The sequence below is a fragment of the Elgaria multicarinata genome, chromosome 2, assembly GCF_023053635.1.
Source record: "Elgaria multicarinata webbii isolate HBS135686 ecotype San Diego chromosome 2, rElgMul1.1.pri, whole genome shotgun sequence".
NCBI classification, from domain to species: domain Eukaryota; kingdom Metazoa; phylum Chordata; class Lepidosauria; order Squamata; family Anguidae; genus Elgaria; species Elgaria multicarinata.
Window position 1 is genome coordinate 66153081 of NC_086172.1, and position 26223 is coordinate 66179303.

Below are 26223 nucleotides of genomic sequence, written 5' to 3' on the forward strand. Positions count from 1 at the left end.
GGTGCTAACTGTTGATGGGCAACGGTTCTTTACCTTTAAACCAGAACTGGACGGGACAGCCCTTCAAACAGAGAATGGTTCTCTAGAAAAGAGAACACATGGCCACCCTGGCAGGACTCCAGACACAAAGAATTCCATCATGTCTCTCTGTCCCTCAACTAGTCTAAAGTTATCCGAATAAGACTGCCTACACAACACCAGCACTAAGTGGAACTTTTGCTGAGATCTGGCAGATACTGAATTGCTTATATTTGCCTTCTTTTCCAAAAGACTCACTCACACCTTTAAATGCAGTAACTCCCATTGTTCTGTTCTCACTAAACTTTTCATTCACCTCTGCCTCTTTGCTTGTACCAAATATAGTATTGAAGTTTATTGGATTCGACACCAGTGTTTTCTGTTGCCAATGCATGCACTGTGGTACACGTTTTGCAGGGATAATTGGACTGTCTTCAAAGATAGGAAAATAACTGATTTATTACAGATGCTGCCTTTTGCCCCCCCCCCCCCAAATACTGGTATTAACATGACTATGTAAACATGAGCACTTAAATATCATATAGAATCAATGATAATGTATTGAGGTGCTTTCTTAAGGTCAATTAAATGCGGATTAAGAACCCACAAATATTTTTTGCTGTCATTTTTTTTAAACAGAAGGTACCTAAAGTGAGATAAAGGAATAGATTTCTCCCCATTTTCAATGTATACTTGTGTTTGAAATATGTGTTCTTAGTGCTGCTTCTCTTGCTATTCCACCCCCGACGTGAGTTCTTAAAGTTCTTTAGTTGCGCAAACCTCCTGTGGAGTGTCTGTGGTTATTTGTGCTGCTGATCAAGTTCTGTCTGGAGGGAACTCCACCCCTTCCCTACGGGCCCATAAATAAAGCTGAAATGAAATTCAATTAAGGCAGTTATTAATTTGAACTGTTTCCATTCAAGTTTCTATACCAGTAATCCATACTCTGTGTGCCAGGGCAGATTAGTGCTCAGTTGAGAGGATGGCCAGTGTGCCGAAAGAGTTAAATTAAACATTTCTGCGATGCTGAAGCATCCACTGAGAAAAGGGATGCAGTTTCTCTACAATATCGTTTTCTGGCCAAAGACTCATACAGGACTTTCTACACGAGGCTTTTAACCCACCACTTTACCAAGTCTTCTGCTTCTGGGTTCTTTGCAGGATTAAGCTCAGATCTTCAGGTTTCCTACTCTGCGTTTTTATATGTTCTATTACATAAACTCTACGTGATGCTGCAGTATAGCGGAATCATGCAACTACATTAGGGTTTCATTCTGTCATTCCCCAATATCCTGGACTTCCTCTGATTTAAAAACAAAACAAAACACTAAAGTGATTACAAAGAATGGGAGAGCTTCCATCAGCCCCAACCAGCATGGTCAATGGTCAGGAATGCTGGAAGTTGTATTCCAAAACGTCTGGGGGGCACCAGCTTGGGGAAGGCTGCTGTTCACTGACAGTCTGGGTTTGTACATCACACTCACAACCTCCGATCAGGCAGATTGGATGTTGTTTACAGAAAATGGAAGCTGCTTGTGCGCAGTGCACATCAGAGCAAATCTTGGCTTTATTCATTTGCCGCCATGATGTGGGAATTGGCTCACTGGCTTCCTGGAGAATATACCTTGCAGGCAAGAAATGACAAACATTTTTTGCCTGCACCTTCTTACTTCTTCTTTTCACAAATATTTTCCTCTTCACAAATAGCCAGACTGCAAGCCCTTGGGGGAAAAAAGGTAACTGAACCTTTTTATACAGTAAAATGAGGAGATATTCTCCATTTACTCTGGGTTCAGATTATTAACAATGCAATCCTATGAATGTGTACTCAGAAGCAAATCGCACTGAACTGAACAGGGCTTACTCCCAGGTCAGCGTGCATAATATTACAGGCTGAGTAATACACATTTACTGCAATGAAGACCATTTTCTACTCTTAGTACAATAAAATCGTTTTCTCTACTACATGATTTTTTGATCAATACTGAGGCAAAAAAAATAATCAGATCAGAGAACAAAGCAAATCTCTCAATAAAAGTGGAGGAGAGAAGTCACATTCTAAAGTGATGAAATCAAGGTGCAGTTCATACACGGCATCCTCTAAAACCCATTGACATGGACACAAACATTCCCACTAACTTTGGGGTTTCGGCTAAAGCCTAGAAAATATTCAAGATGCACATCAAACCCGCATCGTTGTATGGGCACCATTCAATTGAAAATAATTTATATCAAGCTATTCCAGATTGATATTTAGCACAGCAAGTGGCAAAAGTGTGTGTGTGTGTGTGTGATATACACATTTTAAGCCACCCAAACCAAAATACTCTTCCAAATATCTCAGATTTTAAATGAAAACAACTTAAATTGAGCCACAGGTTTTTATATTTAAATCCTAGCTGAGCTATATAAAACACTTCAAAATCACAAAATATGGAACTAAATTCTGTTCTGGGTAACATCAAAGCACAGGATTCAATCTATCTCAGTTAATGAGGTGAGTTGGTGGAGTTATGGATGGGGAAAATTGAATTATTATTATTGTGCGTTTTTTCCTCCAAGGAACTCAAAGCAGTGTACATAATCCCCCTCTTGTCCATTTTGCATTTACATTAGTTTAACAAGTATTTTAACAACACACAACAAACTATTGTTGAATTCAAAAGGCACGACAGCATTTTCTTCCCCCTTTCTGAGTTTGTCAGTAATCTAAGCATTGCGATAATTGAATTTAGAGAATCATTCATTTACAACAATGCCTTATGATCTGGAGACACAAATTGCAGGCTGCAGTCTTATGGGTCACTGAAAATAGCTGAGCAAAGTGCAAGGGTGGATTAGCTTCATTCTTTATTATTAAAGTTATTTTTTCCCATTCATGCTTTTGATTTATTGAAACCCACAATCATAACACTAACTATTAAATCTATACCCAGTTTTGGCTGCCATTCAGGGCTTAGTTTCCTTTGATTGAGAGAGCACTTGAGACTCATGGTATCTCTGTAATATTTGTTTTATTTACAGCTATATAAACAGAGCACACTGGAAGTGAACAGTCACTCCTAGAGCAGGCAGATCTGCTAACCCTGCATCCAGTTCCCAGAAAGAGCCCATGTAATCCTAAGGTCCTTCTGCCAACTCACATGAGGATGGCTGTTGGCTGAAGACTACCCTGCTCAGCTCCCAAATGCATCAGGGTTTTGTAAGCTTGCCTTTTGGCCACCGACAAAAATTCAAGGGATTTTGTGGGAATTCAACAGGGGCTTGTCTTTATGCCCTGTATTCCCCATCATGGCTGTGCAATGGTGCTGTGTTGTTTATAAGATGCAGCCACCAACTCTCAGCCACTTCAGGCTCCCCCGCATCCCCGGCCCACTGGAAAGGGCGCTTTTCTGTAGGGTTGTTTTACCGAAATATTTTCAGTTGCTCCGAAGGCACCATGCTGTTTCTTCATCTGTCAGTGGTAGCCTCAATTTGGGTTAAGCAAGGAGGTGTTACTAGGGGCGGATCCAAGTGCAGGCTAAGCATGGGAACGCAGGGTAGGGGGCAGGGGGCGGGACTGACAAGCAGAATGGCTGCTGGTGCTGTGACTTTTCCTGACCAGAGAGTGCACATTCTCTCTTGCTGTGTAACTTTATCGATTCCGCCTGCAGGTTTTTGAGGGAATCTGCTACCAAAGTGATGTTGTATAGACGCCCCCCACCCCAGGACAAAAGTAAACCCAGTGGTATTTAGATAATATACTTACTATGGGATAAAAAAGAACCATCTTTGGAATTGTGATGCTCTCTTAGACCATATAGAAAAATCTGGGCTAAGAGTATTCAGGGATTCATTAAACATTCGGTTTAGTATTTTGTGCATACTAAATATTATTTATATTAATATTTAGTGCATACTAAATATTAATATAATATATAAATAAATATGCCACCACAATTGTGAAAGGTGCACTTGACGTTTATCTCTTTAAAATAAGCAGAAGCAACCACCTGATTCCTTTCCAGTCATTGTTTCTGTGTATTTAAAAGGGGTGAGCAAATAATCCCAGCATCCCCTCTCACAATGAGCGTTTTTACATGAGGTACTTGTTGTGCTCTCGTCATTCCCTCCTCACAGTTATTTACAGGTTCTATAGACAACCTGACTCTCCAGTTTCACATCTGTTTGTAAACAGCACTTTCGGTGACTTTTTTTTAGAGCAGGGGAAATGGGATATTATTTCGGTGGGGCTCTGAATCCATTTTGGGATTCAGTCAGAAGCAGCCTGACCCCATTTTGGGGATATGGTTCAGCACCTTGGATAGCTGCTTTATAGTTCTGGCATGTTCTGTCTGAAAGACAGAATGGATTCACAGCCCCACTGAAATCGGAGCCAGCAGCCTCTACTGAGTGGGACTGAGAAGCATAGGATTATGGAAGGAAAGAGGTGAAAGGAACATGAGATAAAAGAGCATAAGAAGGAATCTGCCAGTGGAGGTGGTGGCTCCAATTTCTGTGGAGGTGTGATTCCATTCTGGGTTTCAGTCAGAACCTGTCAAAATTCTAAAGGAGCTGTCCAAGGTGGTGAACCCATTATGGAGGAGGGTTCATGACCTTGGATAGCTCTGTTAGCATTCTGACTAAAACCCAGAATGGAATCACAGCCCCACGAGAATTGAAGCCACCAGCCTCTACTGGAATCGACGGTATCAGAAAAAAGCCATATCTAGCCCAACAACCCCCCAAAGCAACCAGATGTTTTTGGGGAACCCACAAGCAGGGCATGAGGGCAACAGTCCACCCTCCTGTTGCTTTTCTCCACAGATTCTAGTATTCCAGGATGCATTGCCTCTGAATAGTCTATGACAACAGGTGTGAAAATCCAAAATATGGAGCAGATTATGAAGCAAACTATGAAAGCCAGATGTTATGGAAGGAATAGAAAGCTTGTGTGATTCTGGGCCCTGGTAACCCCCACTCCAGGCCAGGCCTTCTCCGGTGTTTGACTTGTATTTCTAATGACACATGGAGAAGGAAACAAAAGTTCAGAGTACTGTTGCAAATAGGAGGACATCAAGGAGAAGAGAATCTAAACTAGGTTTGGTTGTGATTCTTCAGTCTAGTGGCAATACCTCTCTGGCTGTGGTTCAGTCTCCAATAGTTTATTAACATATTAAACAATATTCAGCAACAATTGTTACATGACTCTATTAATGTATTTCCTGGGTTTTTCTCTCCAACAACCCGGAAGACTAGAAATACAAGGAAGTTTGATTGTCTTCTTTTTGAAAGGAGCGCAACAGCAATCTGATTTCTGTTATTTCTTGTGCGGTTACAGCCATGTAGCTATCTAGTTTTTTGACTGCATCTTATCACCCATTGGAGCAGGGTACATGATGTCAATCTACTCTCTAGGTCACTGCAGACCTTAAGAGCATAATAACTGGTCCCATTAATTTCCAGAGGGAAACTCCCATTAACTTTACCTGTTCACTTGAGCCCTATTCATAAAGAGCAAATGTGCTTCTTGAATGACAGAATTGGGCAGATTACAGATAAGACTGTGGCTGTCTCTACATTAAGGGGGGGGGGGGGAAACCACAGTCTTACCAGGGTTTCTTCCTCTGGAGTCTTTTCATGTTCATTATGTGCTTCTTTAGATGGTGACCCAGAGGGAGAGGCGGGTAACAAATTATTATTATTATTATTATTATTATTATTATTATTATTGTTATTATTGTTATTATTGTTATTATTGTTATTATTGTTATTATTATTATTATTATTATTATTATTTTGAACTGGAAACTTCCCATCTCTGCAATGCTATTCTGTTAAATGAAACAGTGCCATCTAATAGTGAAATTATAGCACTATGCAAGATTTACACGCTGGGGAAATCCCATGATAACTTAAATACTGCATTATCTCAGTTTTTTTTAAAAAAAGGGAAATTACCTGGGAAAAGCGTGGGAAACGTCCTGGAGGTCAATGATATCATGTAAAGGCTCAGCAAACTTCCTTGATTGGCAATCATGAGCATGCAATAAATAGCTCATGTAGATAAGCTCTTAGTGTATCCTGCTATTCAACATAACCACAGCAAAAGTGAAGACTTTGGCATTTGGGCCCAACATTCAGTGTCCTAAACTTGCAATCCTGAGCACACTTATATTTCAGAGTACGTCCCGTTGAACGTAGTGGGACGTATTCTGAGTAGACACACATAGGAATGCACTGCAAATATCTGAACTTTCATGTGGCTGTTCTGTTGTGAAGACTCATGTTGCCTGTACTTTCTTTTCCCTGTAGGAGTTGTAGATCCATCCAAGTGGATGGGAAGGAACCGAAAAGAACAGTGCAAAGAAATCTAGCATTATCCTTGGAATAGCAAACATGGCAGAAATGTTATCTGTGTCACATTTGAGCAATAGGGGTTTGTGCTCTGTTTTAAGTGCAAATGGTTTACTGGTGATTTAGATGAACTTCCTGGGGAGTGTTTGAAAATTTCTGGCAGGCTTTCTATTTACCATCTGGCAGAAGGACTTTGATGAGCCAACAAAGAGATGTCAGAGCAAAGAAACTGCTATAACTCAGTGATAGAGTTCTGTGGTCCACTAAGCTAAGCATTTTTCAGCCTTTTTTGTTATTCTATTGCAGTGATGAATCCACTGCTTGCAAAAGGCTATAAATAACAAGAAGTGAGGAGAAGGGTGTAATGTTTAATGTCTCTTTTTTTCTTAATCAGACAGTTCCAGCAGCAACCATCTCCTTGCATCTGGCAAAATTGCCAACTGATACCATTTTAATCTCTCTGAAAACTAAAATTCATTTTTAAAAAAGTGCTTGGTAATCAATTAATTCACTCATATTTCTTGCCTCTCTGTGTGTGTGTGTGTGTGTGTATGTATGTGTATGTATATATATATATATATATATATATATATATATATATATATATTCCAAAAGGCTTCCTCACACATTATAACTGGACTTGCAACACTCTTGGCTGATATCACCCCATGCTCTACAACTGTGTAAATGTAATACATGAACAGCAGAAAGAAGTTTCTTTATTTTGTTCATACTTATAACCTGAGCCATCCCATAGACTTTGTGAGGGTTTCAAACTATATTACATTCTGCTTGTAGTGGCAAAGGCTTTGACAACGATTTGTTGAACTAGGGGGATAGCATGGAATGCTCATAAACATTTCAACTGCTCAGAAGGGGGGGACTGCAAGTATAGTTGCAGTCCAGATGTCAGGAAGGCTGGGATTAAAAACCACAGAAGTCATACTGACAAGGATAGTTTCATGGGTAAGGATATGGGCTGTAAAGAGGTCCCGAAGAAAAAAAAACATTAATGGGCCTGGAACTCAGAGGCAAAGTGGCTGAAGGTATGGTAGAAACCAGGCAACGAAGAAAGAAACTGGAAACCGAACATAGGAGAGGGGAGGGGAGGTAGAAAAGGAGGAGGCTAAGTAAAATGGGCAGAGGAGACAGAGAAGTGAGACAAGAAGAAATTAGTAAGAAGAAGTTAGTGAGAAGCAGATTGAGTTATTTGACCTAATAAAGAGGCTCTCAAACAGTCGGTAATATTTCTAGAATGAAAGAAGAGCCATGCTGGATCAGACCAAGGTCCATCTAGTCCAGCATTCTGTTCACAGTGGCCAACCAGCTGTTTACCAGAGAGCTTCCCTGTTTGCCTGTAACATGCGCTCCGCCGAAATCAACATGCATCAGCTTCTAGCTCAACATGCATGCCTGTGCAATGTCCAGTTCCTCCCCCCGTTGTTGTTGTTTACCTGTAAAGGCTGCCCTCCCCCAAGCACCTGTGCAATGTCCCATGGTGTGCACAGGCTTGGGCGCATGGGCGCAGAGGGGGTAGTGACAGCGGCTCCTTCAGACAGAACCCACACTTGCGCTCCTTTCCATGCAGATAATGGGAAGGAGTGCCAATGCGGGATTTGGAGGCCTTGGGGTGCAGACGCGCCATCAAGACATGGCTAGGATTGCTGCATTATGACTTTTCAAACCTAAGGGGTTCATCACACAAAGCTAAAATCTTGCATCCTTTTTGGGTTTTTCTGCTTCTGGATTTTTCACAGAATTAAGATCAGCTCCTTTACACAGGTGGACACATGGTTTGAATCAAGGGTAGTTCTTTTTTGGCAAGTTCTATATGTTTCAATATGTTTTGTTTTACAGCCACTAGATGGCACTGTGATTATAGCACAATGCTGTCATTCCACCAGCTGATAGATAAGATTAACATCCCTTAACCCAAACTTTTTAAAAGAGGGATAAAGGTCATAAACTGTGGGAAGGGCCCTGGAGGTTGATGGTGTCATTTAAAGGACCCACAAACATCCATGAACAACCAATTTTGATCACACAAAATTAGCCCCATGTGAAGAAGCTCAATGTGTGTGGGGGGGGGGGGAGTTAAGGGTCAAGTAGGTGGGGAGCTGAGGGCAAAATGGTGCAGATTGATTTGTAATTAATCAGTCAATTTCTGGCTGAATGTAGATTTCTAATTTCAAAGTATATCTATAAAACATAGATTGTCTTCACCGGTTAGGTTATTGAATGATTTGGTATTCTCTAATCTGACTGGTAGTGGCTCTCTAGGGTTTCCAAGCAGAACTCCTGAGTTATTTAACTGGATATGTCAGAATTTGAACTCAGGACCTTCAGTATACCGAGCAAGTATTCTACCACTGACCTGTGGTCTCTCTCCATTGTCCCATTTCAAGCAAATCCTACCACTATCACCCACCCCTATTTATTATTTATTTATTTATTGCATTTTTATACTGCCCAATAGCCGAAGCTCCTTGGGCAGGTCACAAAAATTAAACCTCCTTGATTCTTTGGCTATATACTAGTTACTTTAAAAAAATAAATAGCAAATCCACCTGAAATTCCAACCAAATATATTTTCATGTTTAGGTATTTATAATATTTATATACCAGTCTGCAACAGTCTGTATAAATTGAAATCAACATAGTACTTCTTTCACTGTGCCTTGCCCCCTTAATTTGAAAGGGATTTTAGGAGGACCAGTGCTTCTGAGATTTCGTCATTTGTCATGAACAGGTAGAAATTTCTAAGAAATCATTCAGCATGAAACAAAATGTGCATCAATGGGTAAAAGAATTGTTAAGGAAACGTTATTTTAAACAATCAACTATTAAACAGTGATTTGACCCATTAACAGCGAAATCCTATACATTCTACTCAGAAGTACATACCACCAAGTTCAAAGGGACCTACTCTCGGGTAAGTGGGTATAGGTTGCAACTGAAGAGGACCAGTCAATGGCCATAGCTAGGCGGGGCGATATCCCGGGGCGATCCCCAGGATCATCCCTGTGCGTTCACATGACGCACAGGGGATCCTGGAAGCAGGGACGGATGATCCCTCCCTTTCCCTGGGATATCGCCCTACACTTTCAGCTCGCTTTTTCCGCAGTGTCTGGCTGATCCCAAGACCATGGAACGTGTGGGCGTGCGTCACGGTTTGTCCCAGATCCTCGCGATTACTCGCGAGGAGCCAGAAACAGTGCATGAGGTGCAGAGCTCCTCATGAGTTCTGCGCCCATCGGGGGTGGGGGAGAGCAGAGGAATTGTTTTAAAAAATCACCTTTTGCGCATGAGCACTCATGCACTCATTTCCTTTATCAACAACAAAATGGCAGGCGCGACGTCCTGTTCGTCTGAGGCTGTCACACGCCACGTGTAAACAGAGGGGGGATCCTCACCCCTCTGTCGCGCTAGACCTATTAGTCTAGCTGAGGCCAATGTGTTACCAAAATCTTTAAATTGTCTTACTTCTTAAATATCAGTGAGTATTAAGTCATTCCAAAAGTGAAGACCAAAAGGTTTGTGGATATAAAGCTACATTTAAAGAATAAAATAAAATCCAAACACTTGATAATAGCAGTATAACCAAGGAGGCCGCCACATCCTGCACCAGTTGAGTCATGAAAATGCAGTGTCCAGATGAGTATCCACACAACTTGTTTGTAAAATGGAATCTGGTGATCAACAGCTACTCCAGACTCACTACACATAATCATACAGAAAGCAATCGCGTGGGAATTGTTTGCGTGTATGTACCCAGAGGAATTATGTCAGGAAACATCTTTTGGATGTCAAAGGTTATAGCGTAAACATTAATAGGTTTAAACTGTGTGGAGATCTTCAAATACAAAAAAAGGGCATGTCAATGAATAATTCAAAACTTACTGACAATTTCCAATATATGAGCTAAAAGGAAATGGGGATTTTCCCATTTTTGAATAATCATGTTTTCAAGCTTTCAGCTTTTATTACTTGCCTCAGAAACATTTATTTTGTCTCACTTGCCTTGGTTAGTTTCACAGGGGAAATGTGCTGTCAGACCACACATCTTGTTTATGTGACAATATACACCAATCAAAATCAATGTTTCATTTTATCTTCCATTTCGGTAAATATTAGAGGTTTAAACTGTTTTACTGGTTTTATAATTGACTTGAAATGTTTGAATTTTAATTAATGAGTGGATTACATTTTGTGTTGTTTATATATTGCAGAACTTCAATCAGATGACTCTTTTTGAATCATAATGAACAAAAGGGAAGCTGATCTTAAATGTAAGATAACTTCTAATCATTGTTAACAAGACAGTGTTTAACATTTTGTTCTCCTATATCAGAGTATGAGTGTCAGCAAAACAAGAACCAGCAGTTCCTGGTATCCAAACCAGTCGATGACAGTCTTAACGTTTATTTATACATCTGATGTATTTTGAGTCTCTACTGTTGTTTATCAAGGGTCACGCCTCTTGAGAATTTTTTTTCCTATTATCTTAGTCATTCCAAATCTAATAGTCAGGAATTATAAATTTTCAGGGTTACATTGATATAAACACTGAATATAACCATAAGAACACAAGAAGAGCCAGGCTGGATCAGACCAAGGGTCCATCTAGTTCAGTATTCTGTTCACACAGTGGCCAACCAGCTATCGTCTGGAAACCCACGAGCAGGACACAAGCTGAACAGCACTCACCCACCAATGTCCCCAGCAACTGGTGTACATATAGGCTTACTTCCTCTGAGACTGGATAAAATCTACTTACTCAAGAATCATGACCATAGACACTCAGGCCTTAGCTAGACCTACTTTATAATCCAGGATGGAGGAGGGAAGATCTCGTGTTGTGTTTAACGCGAGATTCCCTCCTCCATTCACAAGTGAGGCACGACAACCTCAGGAAGAGAGGCGTCATGCCCGCCATTTAAAAAAAATTAAAGGAGAAGCAGCACACAAACGCTTGTGCGCTGAAGGTAAGTGTTTTTCGTAATTTAATTTAGTTTCCCCGCTCCCCCCATGCTAACCCCAATGGGCGCAGCATGGCAATGGGCCACACATTCCGCGGTCTCGGGATCAGCCCAGGACCATGGAAAAAGCAGGCCCAAAGAGGAGGCTCTATCCCGGGGCAAGGGAGGGATCATCCCTCCCTGATCCTGGGAACACCTGTGCATCATGTGGACACACAGGGACGATCCCGGGGTTCGCGCCATAATAAAGCCTGGTCTAGCTAAGGCCTCAAAATGCACGAATAACCATCAAGACTATCCACAGACTTGGTTGTTTTGCTAATGCTGGGATACAGCTCTGCGACCTTTTTGTTGTTGTTGCTATGTATGAAGAATATGAAATATTACAGTAATACTTCAGAGCAGAAAAAATTACTTCAGAAATAACTTCAAAGCCCATCAGTACTATTGTAAACAATTCCAAATTTAAAATGCATGTTGAGATTTATTTCAACTGTCCATCGTTTGTTAGGTTCACTAGCCTGTGGTCCTTGTTGCTAGATGGAAAGCCCTATACATTTCACCCCGAGAGGCAAACTATAGATACAAACTGGAAGGAAGAAGAGCCATCCCGAAATTTATTTTTCATCAAACCCTGAAGGAAGGGAGGGTCTATCACATACTTATTATTGGAATTCGCTATTAGTAAAAACATGGCTTTTTAACAAAGCCTTTGATGGTTAAACTCACTGGCACATTGTTTTAACTGTATTAACTGTTTTTGAATTATATATTGTTTTAACTTGGTTCATAGTTTCATTTGTTTTTAACTGTGCATATTTATTGTTTTATACTGTATGTTTTTATCTGTACGTCGCTCTGAGATCTTAATGATATAGGGCAGGATATAAATGTTTTAAATAAATAAATAATAAATAAATATTAATTGAAAGGGTTGTTTAAGCTGCAATATTAGGCTGGAAGTGCAACCCTAAAGCCACTTACCTGAGAGTAAGTCCCACATAATAATGGGACTTATTTCTGAGTAGACATGTATAGGATTGTGCTGTTAATCTGCAATTAAAGCTCTATAGCGCACTTATATACATGTCTACCCACATACATGTCTGCCTCATTATGTTCAATGAGGCATACTCCCACACAAGTGTTTATAGGATTGTAGCCTTAGTTAGTGGATTGTACCAATTGATTCAAGTACATATAATCTTAGTAAATATTTATCTGAAATTTGCTTATGAAACATGCAAAAGTTAAGAAATTCTTGTACTCTCAACTGGGCCATTTGACTTACCCAAAATTGACATAGGCGAAATTGGTAGAAAAATACTACATCCAGTTTTGATGTGCAGCATTAAAATAAAATTATCTTAAGAGCACTTCTAGCACTTGCTATTGTAATGTTAAGGGAAATGATTGAATCGTTGACTCAACTAGACATTCCTTATATATTTTGCCAACATAATAACACAAACAAGATGTATGTAAAATATAGCAAGATACTTCTGAGAGGATTGAAAGCCAATATGAAAAGCACTATATAGTGCCCAAGAGTACTGTTGATTTTTATGTCATGTATTCTTAAGCAAATTCTGTAGATAGCAAACATTGCCTAAGATCTATCCTCTCCTCTCATTGTTAAATAGTAACAACAAAAGCTAGAAATAACTCTTGCCTAATATAAAAACAGCAGCAGCAGCAGCAACAACAACAGTTTTCCTTCCTTTAAAAGTGGGGTGAAGAACAGAAGTTATTTACAGTTACCTAATAACCAAAGACTGGAAAGCAGGAAAGGAAAAGCTCTTTGTGTAGAGCTTATGAGATTTTCCAAACAAGGCTATTAATCCACTGTATCTACTTTAGGTTTCTTTGCAGAATTGAGTTCTGAGCTCTACACAAAGAGCTTTTCCTTTCCTGTTTTTCCATTACATAACCTCTATGTGGTGCTGTGCTATAGTGGAATAGCGCAAGTAGGAAAATAGGTTTCTTTTCACTTTCACAAATAATACTCCATTTTCTCTACTCTTAAAAACACACACCATAAAAGCACTCTTTAGATACAGAAGCAAATCTGGAATCATCTAAAGAACCCTTAAGCAACCATAAGTAAAGAATGACAAGCATACAATAAATGCCTCATGTAGAAAACCCTGGGAGCTTACCATCAAGTTCCTTCCCTGCCATTGTTGAGACATCTGCCCTGATCCAACATCCTACAAGTCCATTTGGGTAAATAGTGGTTCATATAAAGATCTGCACAGTCCCGTTATAAGTTGTGCATGTCAAGCTCACTGGTTTATTGTGCCTAACCCTGTCAGACTCCTTCTTCTGAAATCACCTTTAATCTTTCCCTAAGTACTACATGCCAGTTTTTAAAAGAAGGACTAAATCACTGAGAATGATATCTTCAAAGAGATGATGATGATGATGATGATGATGATGAGACGTATGCTGGAGAGAAAGCAACCCAAAAACTATCTTCCTGTACATCTGGTGAGAATATCCTTCAGTATTTTCCAGTGAATCTGGAAAGATGCCTATTTGCAAATTAAAGACAGAAATTAGAGTTCTGAAGCCTTTGCTGGTCTAATTCATGTGACTGCTTGTGCCATGTGTCTGGTTTGAAGAAAACTTGCTGGATGGATACTTATCCTATCATGAAGCAGTTTACTTCAATTAAAGACATTTCAGTCATGAGGGGAAATTTACTTTGTATTTTGTTAGCTTGTAACTAACATGCTGAACTGGGCCCTCAAAGACATGGGTTCAAATCCCTGCTCTAGATTCCCAGGGTGTCTTAGGTAAGTCACTTTTTCTCAGCATCAGTTCTCCATTTGAGAAATGGGAATCACAATGTCCTACATGTTGATTTAAGTATGAGCAAGATAGTTTGGTTGAAATGAGACTAAAGGCGCAGTCCTATGCATGTTTAGACAGAAAAAAAGGCCTACAACTCCCAGCATGCCCCAGCCAAACAAGGCTGGCTGAGGCATGTTGGGAGTTGTAGGCCTTTTTGTCTAAACATGCATAAGGTTGTGCTCAGAGTTTGTTGAACTTAGTTCCCTTGAAATCAATGGGATTTAAGTCATGACCAAATGGTGCCACTGAAATATATGGGACATAAATTCAACTAATGTCTGGATCTAACCCAATAATTGCCAAACCCTTTGAAAAATGCTATAGAAATTATTAATAATACTTTCCCTAAACCATTAGCTATGATTTACATTACAATGTATATTGTAATGGGAGTATTTGTAGTGAGTATTTCATATAATATAACCTATATTATATGAAATCATTGCGATTTTCCAAAGATTGTAGAGCCGTTGAAACAACAAGAACATTCTATTGATAATAAAACAGACTCCCAGACTACATCAATAAATAAAGAAAATATATTACATGCTCTTTTCTCTGTAGATAGTATAATGTGTACCCAAAATAGATCTACAATCCAATTCTATACATGTTTATTGAGAAACAAGTTCCATTGAGTTTAATGGGGCTTATACCCACTGGGTAGGTAAATGGAAATAGGATTGCACCTTTAGCCCTGTTAACTGAGGGAATGATCCCACTTTAAAGTCTCATTGATTTTAGTGACAGAGATTTAGGCTACAGTCCTATGCACATATACCTGGAAGTAATTCCCACTGAATTCATTGTGTCTTAGTTCTGTGAAGACATGCATAAACTTGGGGTTTTAAGCAGTTCCTTTCATCACAATCAATGAAATTTCGAAGTGCTTCACTTTGGCTGGTTTGTGACCACGGTTTTAATCTGAACTCAGCCTCTGCGATTTGCAGCATCCTGCTTTCACTAATTACATGGGAATTGCACTGAAAAACACTCATACAATACCCGAGAAGAATTGAGGTTTTAGCAGATGTCATGCAGTCTATTTCGGGGGAATAAGGCACAACCACCACCACCCATGCAACATGGTTATTCATAGAATCATAGAATAGCATTGTTGGAAGGGGCCTACAAGGCCATCGAGTCCATCCCCTTCCTTTATGTTTTTGCTTTGTGTAAAGCAGCCTCCCTCATCCTGGTGCCTGGCAGATATATTGGACTACAACTCCCACCATCCTCAGAGGGCATGCTAACTCAGGATTATGTGTGGTGTAGTCCAGATTAGGGGAGGCTGGCACAGGGCTTCCGAAACTTCTGGTTTAGGACTAAATTGACAACTGAAGAAGTGTCCATGCAGGCATTCCCTTAAAAGGATTAGGAATAAAGGAAACTCTTGTGCCTCCAAAGGTCTCAAGCAGGGTTGGGCAACACACTGTCTGCAGACCACCTCTGGCTCCCCATCCTCTTATGTGCCCCCCCACCTGTGGCAGTGGGGGGCAGTGGCCAAAATATGGGTGGGTTTCTACTGAAATTCAGCAGCAAACCACTACAGAGCCTTAGAAGGGTCACAGTTAGCTTGTTCTCAAGATATAGTTGATCTTTCTAAGACTCTGCAGTGAACTGAATATTTTTTTCCTGCCGCACTGCTGGCACATGACTCCCCTGGGCAGCAGGTGTCCAGGAGGTGGAAAGTGATCCTCAGAACCCTCAAAGTTACCCACCTCTGTTTAAGGCAACTTCTAGCCCCAATCCTTTAGCACAGGAATGGGCAACTTTTGGCCCTCCATAAGTTTTGACCTACAGTTCCCATCAGCCCTAGCCAGAGTAGCCGAAGGTGAGGAATCATGGGAGTTGTAGGCCAAAACATCTGGAGAGCCACAAGTTGTCCACCTCTTTGAGTTTACCAATGATAGTAAGGGAATGAGGGCAGGATTTTTTTTCCCCCAGCAGAGAAGATCTGTTGCTCAGTTGTAAAACATAGATGTTGCATGCACAAGTTTCAGCCCCATTTTCTCAAGTTAAAAATAGCTCACTTGACATGTCTATTTGAGACCTTGCTGAGCCACTGTCAACTGCATTACCCATGGCTGGACCAGATGGACTGATGGTGTGATTCTGTACAAGACAGCTTCACATACGTTCATACATCTCATAGCTTGGCACCATTCTGGTGGCAGAAGTGTGAGAAATGGCATCACACAGAAAAGATCAAGTTTGTTCTGTCCAAATATACCATGTAAAGGGTGCCACCTAGGTTGACCCTTGCTCTGCTGATTGGACTAGTGGGAGTCAGCAGCACAAAGACTGACTGGCCTCTTGCAATGTTTGCAGGTTGTCGGGTGCACAGGATTGGCATATCTGACACCCAGGAAATCCTTCATTTAGAGGTGCCCTGATGGTTTCATAGATTTACATTGAATCCTGTTTTAGTGGAAATGGCGTGTATCAGTAAAATAAACAAATTCCATATAAAGGCATATCTGCAGATGTTACACACGGTATGCTACATATATATGAGAAGTATATACCCTTACTTTGACTTGCAGATGGCATCTATATGCGTGTACTTTCCTGCGATAAAATGAAACTGAAGATTTAAAGAAGAGCCTTTACTGCACGCTGGGACCTATTTTCAAACCATGGCCTGAGAGGTGTATCTTCAGTATTAGCAGACCGTTATAGAAACATAAACAGACTGTGTGTAACAAAGAATGCTTTGCTAATATGCTGGCTGGACCGCTTTACCGAAGCGCAAGATGCAGAGACCCTTCCCCACCCACCTACCCACTCCCACCATGCTTAATTAAGCTGAATTCATTATGCACTTCAATCTATGTGCATGTATGTGTGTATGTGAAACAGAATGTCAACAGCGATGTTGCAACCATCTCAGCATCCAAACATGCTGAAATCACACCATACAGCCCCATACCTCAGCTGATTTGGATGTGCTGAAATATAATGAAAACACCAACAACAAATGCCATTTTTTCAGAGGTTTCCTCATGAAACCTTGACTTCTACACCAATTGGGTTACAGCAAATAGTGCAATGCCTGTATGTAGCTTCAAGAAGTCGACTACAGAAGCAAAACATCTAGCGTTTGTTAGAAAGAAGCACAGCCTGGAGTTCCGTGCAGCTAGACTTTTATCTCAAACAATTCCTATCCTTCAACAAGTCAGCAGCAGAGGAGCAATGGAGCTGGGAAGAGGGAAAATAAACCGTCTCTCTTGCTTTACACAGCCAAAGCCAAAGCCTTTTCTTTACTCACAGAGCAGCAACAGCAGTAGCAGAAGCACAGGCAGGCTCTTCCAGCCACCCATTCTCTGGAACTTGCCAGCAACTGAATCCCAGCTTCACCGTGTTGATCAGTTCATCCTCCGCCAGCCAGTCCGGAGCTTGTGGGGCTCCTGGCTGAAATTGAAGGGGAGGCAGATCCAGCTGTTTCAAATCCAGCTGTGTGTGTGTGTGTGTGTGAGGTCCGCCCAGGAACTGAAGTTTATGAGCAGACTAAGCCTGACTGTATGAACGCGCACACAAATATGGGAAAGGGAGAAGGGGGAAGAAAAAGTTGGCACTGAACGCAAGACTTGATATAATGATGACAATGCTAAGCTGCTTCAGAAAACCCCATCCCGGCCAAAGCTCTTTGAAGAGCACCTAATTTCTGCCTCTAATTTTAACAGGTCTGCTAGATTCGATGTGCAAATCCTTTTCTTGGAAAAAGAAGAATAAAATACTCAATGAAGGAGTACAGTAGCAAGGAACTATTTCCCCCATTTTATCACTGTCCTTTCAAAAACATCACTACAGTGGGATGCTAAAAAATGAGAACATGAAATTGAGGGAAATATTGGCACATTCGTTGCTTTAAGCCACTTATTGTTATCTTCATCACATAAAAAAACCCACAGTTAAGTTATTGAAAAAGGAAACAAAAGCTCCCAATAGTTAGTATTTTGTTGACATTCGAAAACTGGCCTGTGTGTAATGACACAGGGAACAAGGCAGTTTGACTTAGGTGTGGGTGAACTTAGGTGTGTGTGAACCACCCAGAGAACTTCGGCTATTGGGCGGTATAAAAATGTAATAAATAAATAAATAAATAAATAAATAAATAAATAAATAAAAACTTTGCAATGGATTCATTGGCTGGGTTCAGTGGTTGAGTGTGAGTTGTTGAACCATGGGTTAGTGTGTTGTTCAAACCCAGGACATTTTCCACAGGGTGGCTTGCTAACCATGTAGTGTGGCTTGTTAATTACACTGAACAACCCAACAACAAACCATGGGTTCTCAAGATGGCTTGTTTGAGTAAAAAAATAAATAGCCACACTACATGGTGTGGGCTAGCCTGTTGTGTGAACCCAGCCATTGTATGACCGTAAACAAGTCGCTATTTCTCAGCTGTGGTTCTCTCTCTGTAAAATGTGAATAACTGTGAGCTCTTTTATTATAGAGTGGTTCACATCAACCACTGATATGTGGAAAGCAAGCATGAAGGAGTCTCACAGGCGCTGATGTCCACACTGACCATCCACCCTGTTGGCCTCATGTTCGGTGTTGGCCAATGGTGTGCGTGTGGGGTATTGGGCACAGGGCAAGTCAGCCTGCCCTATGACCTCTTCACATGCATTTTCGACATGTGAGGGAGTGGTGGTGTGTGACACCCCCTCCCCATAGTGAGAGATATGAGGGAAAAGTGGTCTGTAGTCTCGTGCACATATACAGCAACTTTGCTGAAGCTAAGCCAATTAGGTTATGTTCAGTGCCTGGATGGGAGACCTCTTGGGAACCCCATGTATAGTCACCTTAGTTCCACCATGGAAGAAAGGCCGGATACAAATGCCGTAGATAAATACCCTAAGGATTTGGAAGTGCTTTGCAATTTAAAACAAAACACATGCTATATAAATCTGTACCCTATGTTTGAACTCACAGTTTCTGAGCAGAATCCATTTTAGGGAATTCACCATCGTTTTAGAAATACAGCTGAAACATAACAACATGTCAATTTGCCAAAAATAGCAGTTGTGCCAACCTTAAAAAAAACCAAAAACAACTCACAGGAACTTTTTTTGTCTTGTAAAGGACACATTTTGAGGTACACCCAATCTGGCAATGATTCACAGGAATCCTTTGCATGTGACAAAAACTGATCTAGCTGAATTCTAGGAAGAATCCAGTTCCACACTGGAGAAAGCTAAGGAAGCAAAGACAATTACAAATAGAAAAGACTAAAGGCTTGATGGCTCAGCTTTAGTTTATGCAGTGGAGTTTGTATTACTGTTTCAATGAAAAATCACAATGAGCTTTGCTGCAAGACATTTGGGAGGCAGAACAGAAGAGACAAATGGTATTGGATTTATAAATGTTAACTTGCTCATACTTTTGGTATAATAAGAATATATTCTAGCATTGATGTTGGGATAAACTCAAGACATAGAAGAGGTTCCTAAAAGCCTTTCAGTGAAAGGTAATGTTACATTTAATTCTTAGGGGCTAATTTTAACGTGTGTGTGTGTGTAATATATAGGCCAAACTGAAGTGGATGTGTGTTCACAGTTTTGAGATGCAGCCAAGCTAAGTTGCAACACAACATAGCAGATACTGTTTCAACTACAAGGGAGTACAAAGGAGAGTGTCTTCTTAGTGGCGGCCCCACACCTCTAGAATCAGCTTCCATTGGGGGTTCATCAGGACCCTTTTGGCAGATCTTCAGGAAAGCTCTGAAGACTCATCTGTCTGTGTTGTTGGTTTTTATTGGTAGGTTTGGTGTTTATTGAGTTGTAATTGGTAATTTATTCTTAAGGGTTTTTTTAAAAAATGAATATAATTTTATTTTTATTTTATTCATTTTGGCCCTACTCACATACATGAGGAGGGATGGTGGTTACAGTAACTATGGAGAGGGGAGAGGTAGGGAAACTACTGCACGGATGATTGACACACAACCAGGAACTATGCAGTGCTGTGTGGTTCCCGTACCCCCACCCCTGTAGTTACCTGGCAATCCTCTGTGCAGTTTAACCACACATCCCAGCATCCCCGGCAGTGCAAATGGGCTTTCGGTAGCTGCTGAATCTGTCACATAGCAACAGAACCCATCAAGAAAATCCACAGCAGCAAGAACATAGCTGTAAGTGGCGGTCGCTCTTGCTCACAGACTCTATGGTCTGGCATTTTTTTCACAGAATAGAGCAATCTAACCACAGGGAACCCATCACACAACATGGGAACCACCTTGGATGACTGCTAAACCCATTGGGGTTTTGATCGATCCACAGTGGCTTAGTGTGATGCCTGAATAGGCTCTTTGTGTGGTTCTTAACTTGTACATTCCCTTGAGAAGGTTCTACCTTTAAAGGTGGCCATTCCATCTAACTGCCCTGTAAAAAAACTTGATGTAGTTTTTGGAGGTTGATTGGTGGTGGTGGTGGTGGTGTCTCTTCCTGTTTTTCATTGAAGAAGATGCAGTTGTCAATTAAAGAGAGAGGATTTAATTTTCCAGATCTTCATTTATAACATAAAGCTTACAAATAATTGGAAAACAACTTTTTTTTCCTTTTAGACCCCTCCAAGGGCTGTTTTGGAGTCAAATTATTTGGCCCCCTTTTCTGTTTGGATGGCATTAGGATGGAAGTATATTAAAAAGAAAGCAATGGCTCCCCCAACAATCAGAACAGTGAGAGAGACTTGCAATGCAATAGAGTAGTAGCTGCAGTTTGATACATCATATTCTCATACTAAAGTAGCCTTATGAGAGAATCCGGTTTTGAAAATAGAGAGATGACCTTTTATGTGGAGGAGTTGGGCTGACAATGGAATTTATACTTCAGATACTTTAGATCAGCTAAGGTACAATGAATTCCTACCATTTTCAGTATTGCAGATTAGATATGATTTATTATCTAGTACTAATTGGCAGCATATCCAGCTTCAGCATTTGCTGGAATCTATATATGGCCCTTGAGCAATGAGTGGTTCAGTGCCTCCTCCACTGTTGGAGAAATTAGCGGGTTTCTTACAGAGAATCAAGCCTACAATAGCTGTCTATAAAAGTCTTTTGGAATGTAGTAAAGTAGATGTTAAGAAGGTCAGAGATGAATGGAATAAGGAATTGGAATGCTCTATACAGCTTAATCAATTGGAAGTCCCCTTAGCTTCCATATGTACTATTTCTGTAGACATAAAATTGATTCAACAAAAAAAATCGATGTTTTGTGTAAACTGGAAACCACAGACGCTTGCTAAGGAGAAGCTGTCTAGCTCTGCTAGATGCTGGCAATGTAATGAGGACAGTGCCTCATTGAGGCATATGATGTGGGCGTGCCCTGTAGTGGCTTCTTTTTGATTGGAAGTCATTGTTCAGATAAATTTTGTTCTTAAAAAATCTGTGATATCAGCAAATGCACCTGAACTTTTCAACTACATCCCTGTGATGTGGGGATTATCAGATGGACAGCAAAAGTGGACACCAGGAGTTTTTACACTTGCAAAGAGACCTATACTTCAAGCTTGGAAGGAAAAACACCCACCACCTATCTATCACTCAAAGGACTGAAGATCTTACTGCTCTAGCTACATTTGAGTGTATCTCCATCAAAGTCATATGGATGCTTATTTAGATGGATATATGAACTGCTTGTATTAATGTATGTATTTGAAATGGAAATGTGAATTCTTCCCCTACCCTTCTTTTTCTTTTCCTTATATCAAGGGAGATGTGAATGGTTACTGCATATTGATATGTTTCATGTTATGAATTCCCCTCTTTTGGTGGTTTGTTTGTTATTGTTATCAGTATGATGTAAATAAAAATATGAATGGGTGGGGGAAACCCGCTCTATGAACAGGAGAGGAAGAGGAAGCAAACTGTTCCCATTGCCATCTCTTCAAATAGACTTTACAACTGATTTTAAGATGCAATCCTATGCATGTTTAGAGGTTAGTCTACTTGGGGGAATTTGTATGGATTACAAAGACCCCACCACCACCAGCACTCTGTGATGTAGAAAAGCTTCTGACTTCTGAGCATGATATTCACTGGGCTGCTGCATGAAGAAGTCATTCCTTTTGTCTGTCTTACATTTCCCATCATCCAGGTTTACTGGTGTAGAATGTTTCCCTATCCACTCTCTCTGCACCATGCATAATTTTATACACCTCTATCCTATTCCCCCTTGTCACCTGTTTTTCCCTAAACTTATTATTTATTTATTTAAAATATTTCTTAGCCACCTTTCAGGGCAGAAGCTCCAGGAAATATATGAAAGATGATGAAGTGCAATAGCTGGCCTGCCCACCACGGGCTCAATGCAGACATCTTTCCAACCATGGTTTGGGCTAATTATAGTTAAGGACCCAAGCCATGGTTTGAGCTTCCAAACAATTGGGCAAACTTTCACTTAGACCAGCTTGCCAGCAATTTCTGTCTGCTCAGCATTCTCATATGTAGGTGCAGTTGTCTCTGGAGGTGGAATAAATCCCTTCAACTATGGTTTGTCAATTCAGATACCCAGCCAAACCAAGCAAATCTTCCCATAAAGCTTTGGATTTGTGTTGCCTCTTCCTTTGAGTCTCCGCATGTTTATGCAAAACGTTATTCACGCAATCCATGTGTATATCTGGCCTTTTTCAATGATCTGTCAGTTTCCCCACATTGGTATTTATGGGCCAAGGCCCCTCCCATTAAAGAAAGGAGCATATTTTCCCCTGGCTTCAGTCTAGATGGGATTGGGGTCCCTTCTTTTCTCTGAAAACCATCCAGACTCTAATTATTTTTTTATGAGTTTCTGTTTCTCTGTCTGGGTGCTTGGCTTAATATTTGGTTCCCCTCCTGCTGTCTTTGTGGCCTCTTTACAGTCCCCGCTCCCTTCTGCTCAAATGAAGAAGCATCTTTGAGGAGGCTAGAATGATATGCAAGGTTTTCTGTTTTCTTTTCAATCCTCTTGTTTCCATAAAGCTTTGGCTCCCCTTGTAAATGCTTTTGTGGCTGAAAGGGGCCACCAAAGATTATTTACTTTTAATCACTGACCACTAGGGTTTTTCATCCCATATATCTTCCGCATCAGAAGCCAATTTGTCTTCTTTACCATTATGACATACATCTTAAAAAATGCATCCTAGTCCATAGCATACTGGAATTTAAGTCCTTTTGTTCAACAGTTAACCTTTTACAAAGAACATGTTAGGGTGCATATATACATACAAATCATGACACTTCATGACCCACTCGACAGACACATTGGTCCGTTGATCAAATGAGGAATTATCCTCTCTGCATGCTTCAGACAAATTCTCTTTTTTTTATCTTTAAGCACCATGCCTATACTTGTACACTTAATAGTGAAATCTTGTACATGTCTACTCAGAGATACAGTAAGCTCCACTGAATTCAACAGGAATTACTCCCTGGTAAGTATATGCAACTAAATGTGCATTTATCCCCACCCTTTATTATAAAAAGAAATATGCCCAGTGGAGCTTTTCAGTTATGTCCGGGGGCTATTACATGTTGGCCCCAAGGACATGGTAAAACCATCTGAAGCCCACTGTAATGAAATTGCTAGGCACTTTCAGAATAAAAACTTTGGCATCCGCTAGGAATTGGACTCCAGTGTTATAGCAGATGCATCTAGTGTGGTATCCAGAGCACAGCCTTGTCCTGCTTTCTTGGATGAGTTTCAGTTTGAACAGCTCAAGAACATAGACAAGGTGCTTGGACAGGTTTGTGCAACCACCTCTGTATTGGATCCTTGCCCCTCTTGGCTAATTAAAGCCAGCAGGAATGGAACACGGAAGTGATTAATGCCTCTCTGTTAGAGGGTGTGGTTCCGGACTGTCTGAAAGATGCGGTAGTGAGAACACTCCTGAAGGAATATTCCCTGGATCCAGAAAATCTTAATAACTACAGGCTGGTGGCAAATATTCCATTCCTGGGCAAAGTCCTTGAGCAAGTGGTTGCGAGTCAGCAGCAGACACTCCTGGGGGGGGGGGGGATCTACACTACTGCTTTAAAGCACTATAACAGTTTTGACAACTGTTGGGGCCCAGGACACACTGCATATACAGTTTTCAAAACGTTTTCAAAGTGCTTTAAAGAGCTTTAAAAGCAGTAGTGTAGATCCCCCCCTGGATGAGACTGATTATCTGGATCCATTTCAGTCGGGTTTCAGGCCTGGCTTTGGCACGGAAACAGCCTTGGTTGCCCTGCATGATGACTTATGTCAGGAGAAAGACAGGGGGAGTGTGACTCTGTTGATTCTCCTTGATCTCTCAGCAGCTTTCGATACCATCAACCATGGTATCCTTATAGGACGATTGGCTGAGTTGGGAGTGCAAGGCAGTGCATTGCAGTTGGCTCCAGAAGGTGGTGCTTGGGGAACATTGCTCGACCCCATGGATTCTCCAGTATGGGGTTCCGCAGGGATCAGTCCTGTCCCCCATGCTGTTCAACATCTACATGAAAACGTTGGGTGCAGTCATCCAGAGTTTTGGAGTGTGTTGTCATCAGTATGCTGATGACACACAGCTCTATTTCTCCTCATCTTCATCAGGTGAGGCTGTGGATATGCTGAACACATCCACAGGCTGCGACAATGGACTGGATGAGGGATAATAAACTGAAACTCAGTCCAGACAAGACTGAGATGCTGTTAGTGGGTGGTTCTTCTAACCAGATAGAGGGTGTTCAACCTGTTCTGGATGGGGTTTCACTCCCCCTGAAGGAAGAGGTTTGTAGCTTGGGGGTTCTCTTAGAAACCTCTCTGTCACTTGAGGCTCAGGTGGCCTCAGTGGCACAGAGTGTCTTCTACCAACTTCAGTTGGTGGCCCAGCTATGCCCCTATCTGGACAGGGATAACCTGGCTTCAGTTGTCTATGTTCTGGTAACCTCCAAGTTAATTACTGCAATGCGCTCAACGTGGGGCTACCTTTGAAGATGGTTCAGAAGCTGCAGCTTGTGCAAAATGCAGCAGCCATATTGATAACAGGAACCAGAAGGTTTGAACAGGTAAGACCAACTCTGGTCCACTTGCATTGGCTGCCTGTACATTTCCGAGCCCGATTCAAGGTGCTGGTACCTATAAAGGCTTACATGGCTTGGGACCACAATACCTGACGGAACACCTCTCCTGACATGAACCTACCTGTACACTATGCTCATTGTCTAAGGTCTTCCTCTGAGGGAAGCTCAGAGGATGGCAACACGGGAGAGGGCCTTTTCTGTGGCCCTCCCCTCATCGTGGCCTCCCCGATGAGGCTCGCCTGGGACCAACACTGTTTACTTTTTGGCACCAGGTCAAGCAGGGGGACATCTACATGAAAATGGATTTATTTATTTATTTATTACATTTTTATACCGCCCAATAGCCGAAGCACTTCCAGGTATTATCCAGATTTTCATGAAATCAGTTTTGGGCCATCAGGGGCACAGGAAGCAAGAAATGCAGAGTATACTGTACCTAAAAACCTGCTTTTCATAGGTCATACTCAGAGCTTGAAACTTTGGGGTTGGGTAGGTAGAACTGAATGTCAATGAGAGAGGCTTGTTCCCTGCCCCTGTCCATGCTCCCCTGCTCATGGAAGTTAATTGGAAGTGATGAATTAAACCCCTAGAGTTTAACCCCACACCTCTCCCCTCTCATCCACCATTGGGATATGAAAGATTAAAACTGTGCTTCATTGAACGGAGAAAACAGGCTGCATTCTATGAATGAAACAAGCCCCTAGTGCGGTATCCTGCCTGATTGGAGGGAGCTTTATTCTGTGAATGGGAAAGCAGTGCTACTGGGGGGGAAAGCAGTGTGGCTCTGCCCCATCTATACGATGTCGGGAATGCTCCAGAATTATAGGCCCAATAGTACTGTCACATCGATGTTAACATTTTCAGTCCAGATGGAGCAGTTCTGATGCACATTAAAACATCAACGTGATAGTACTATAATTATGTTCCCATGAAATCTTTTTCTTGTTCAGTTAATCATACTACAAAAGTGTAAAAGGATCAAAATCCTCCTCTGATGTCCAATAC

At 41.2% G+C, this 26223-nt stretch overlaps 1 protein-coding gene across 1 annotated transcript in view; it reads right to left on the minus strand.

Moving 5' to 3' along the window:
* LOC134393597 (TGF-beta receptor type-2-like) overlaps positions 1–17640 on the minus strand; it is a 41453-nt gene extending 23813 nt beyond the window's left edge. Inside the window, exon 1 of the mRNA XM_063118653.1 lies at positions 17461–17640. Within this exon, the coding sequence (XP_062974723.1) occupies positions 17461–17512 (52 nt within the window). The 5' untranslated portion in view covers positions 17513–17640. The remainder of the gene's footprint in view (positions 1–17460) is intronic.
* Positions 17641–26223: the final 8583 nt, after the last annotated feature.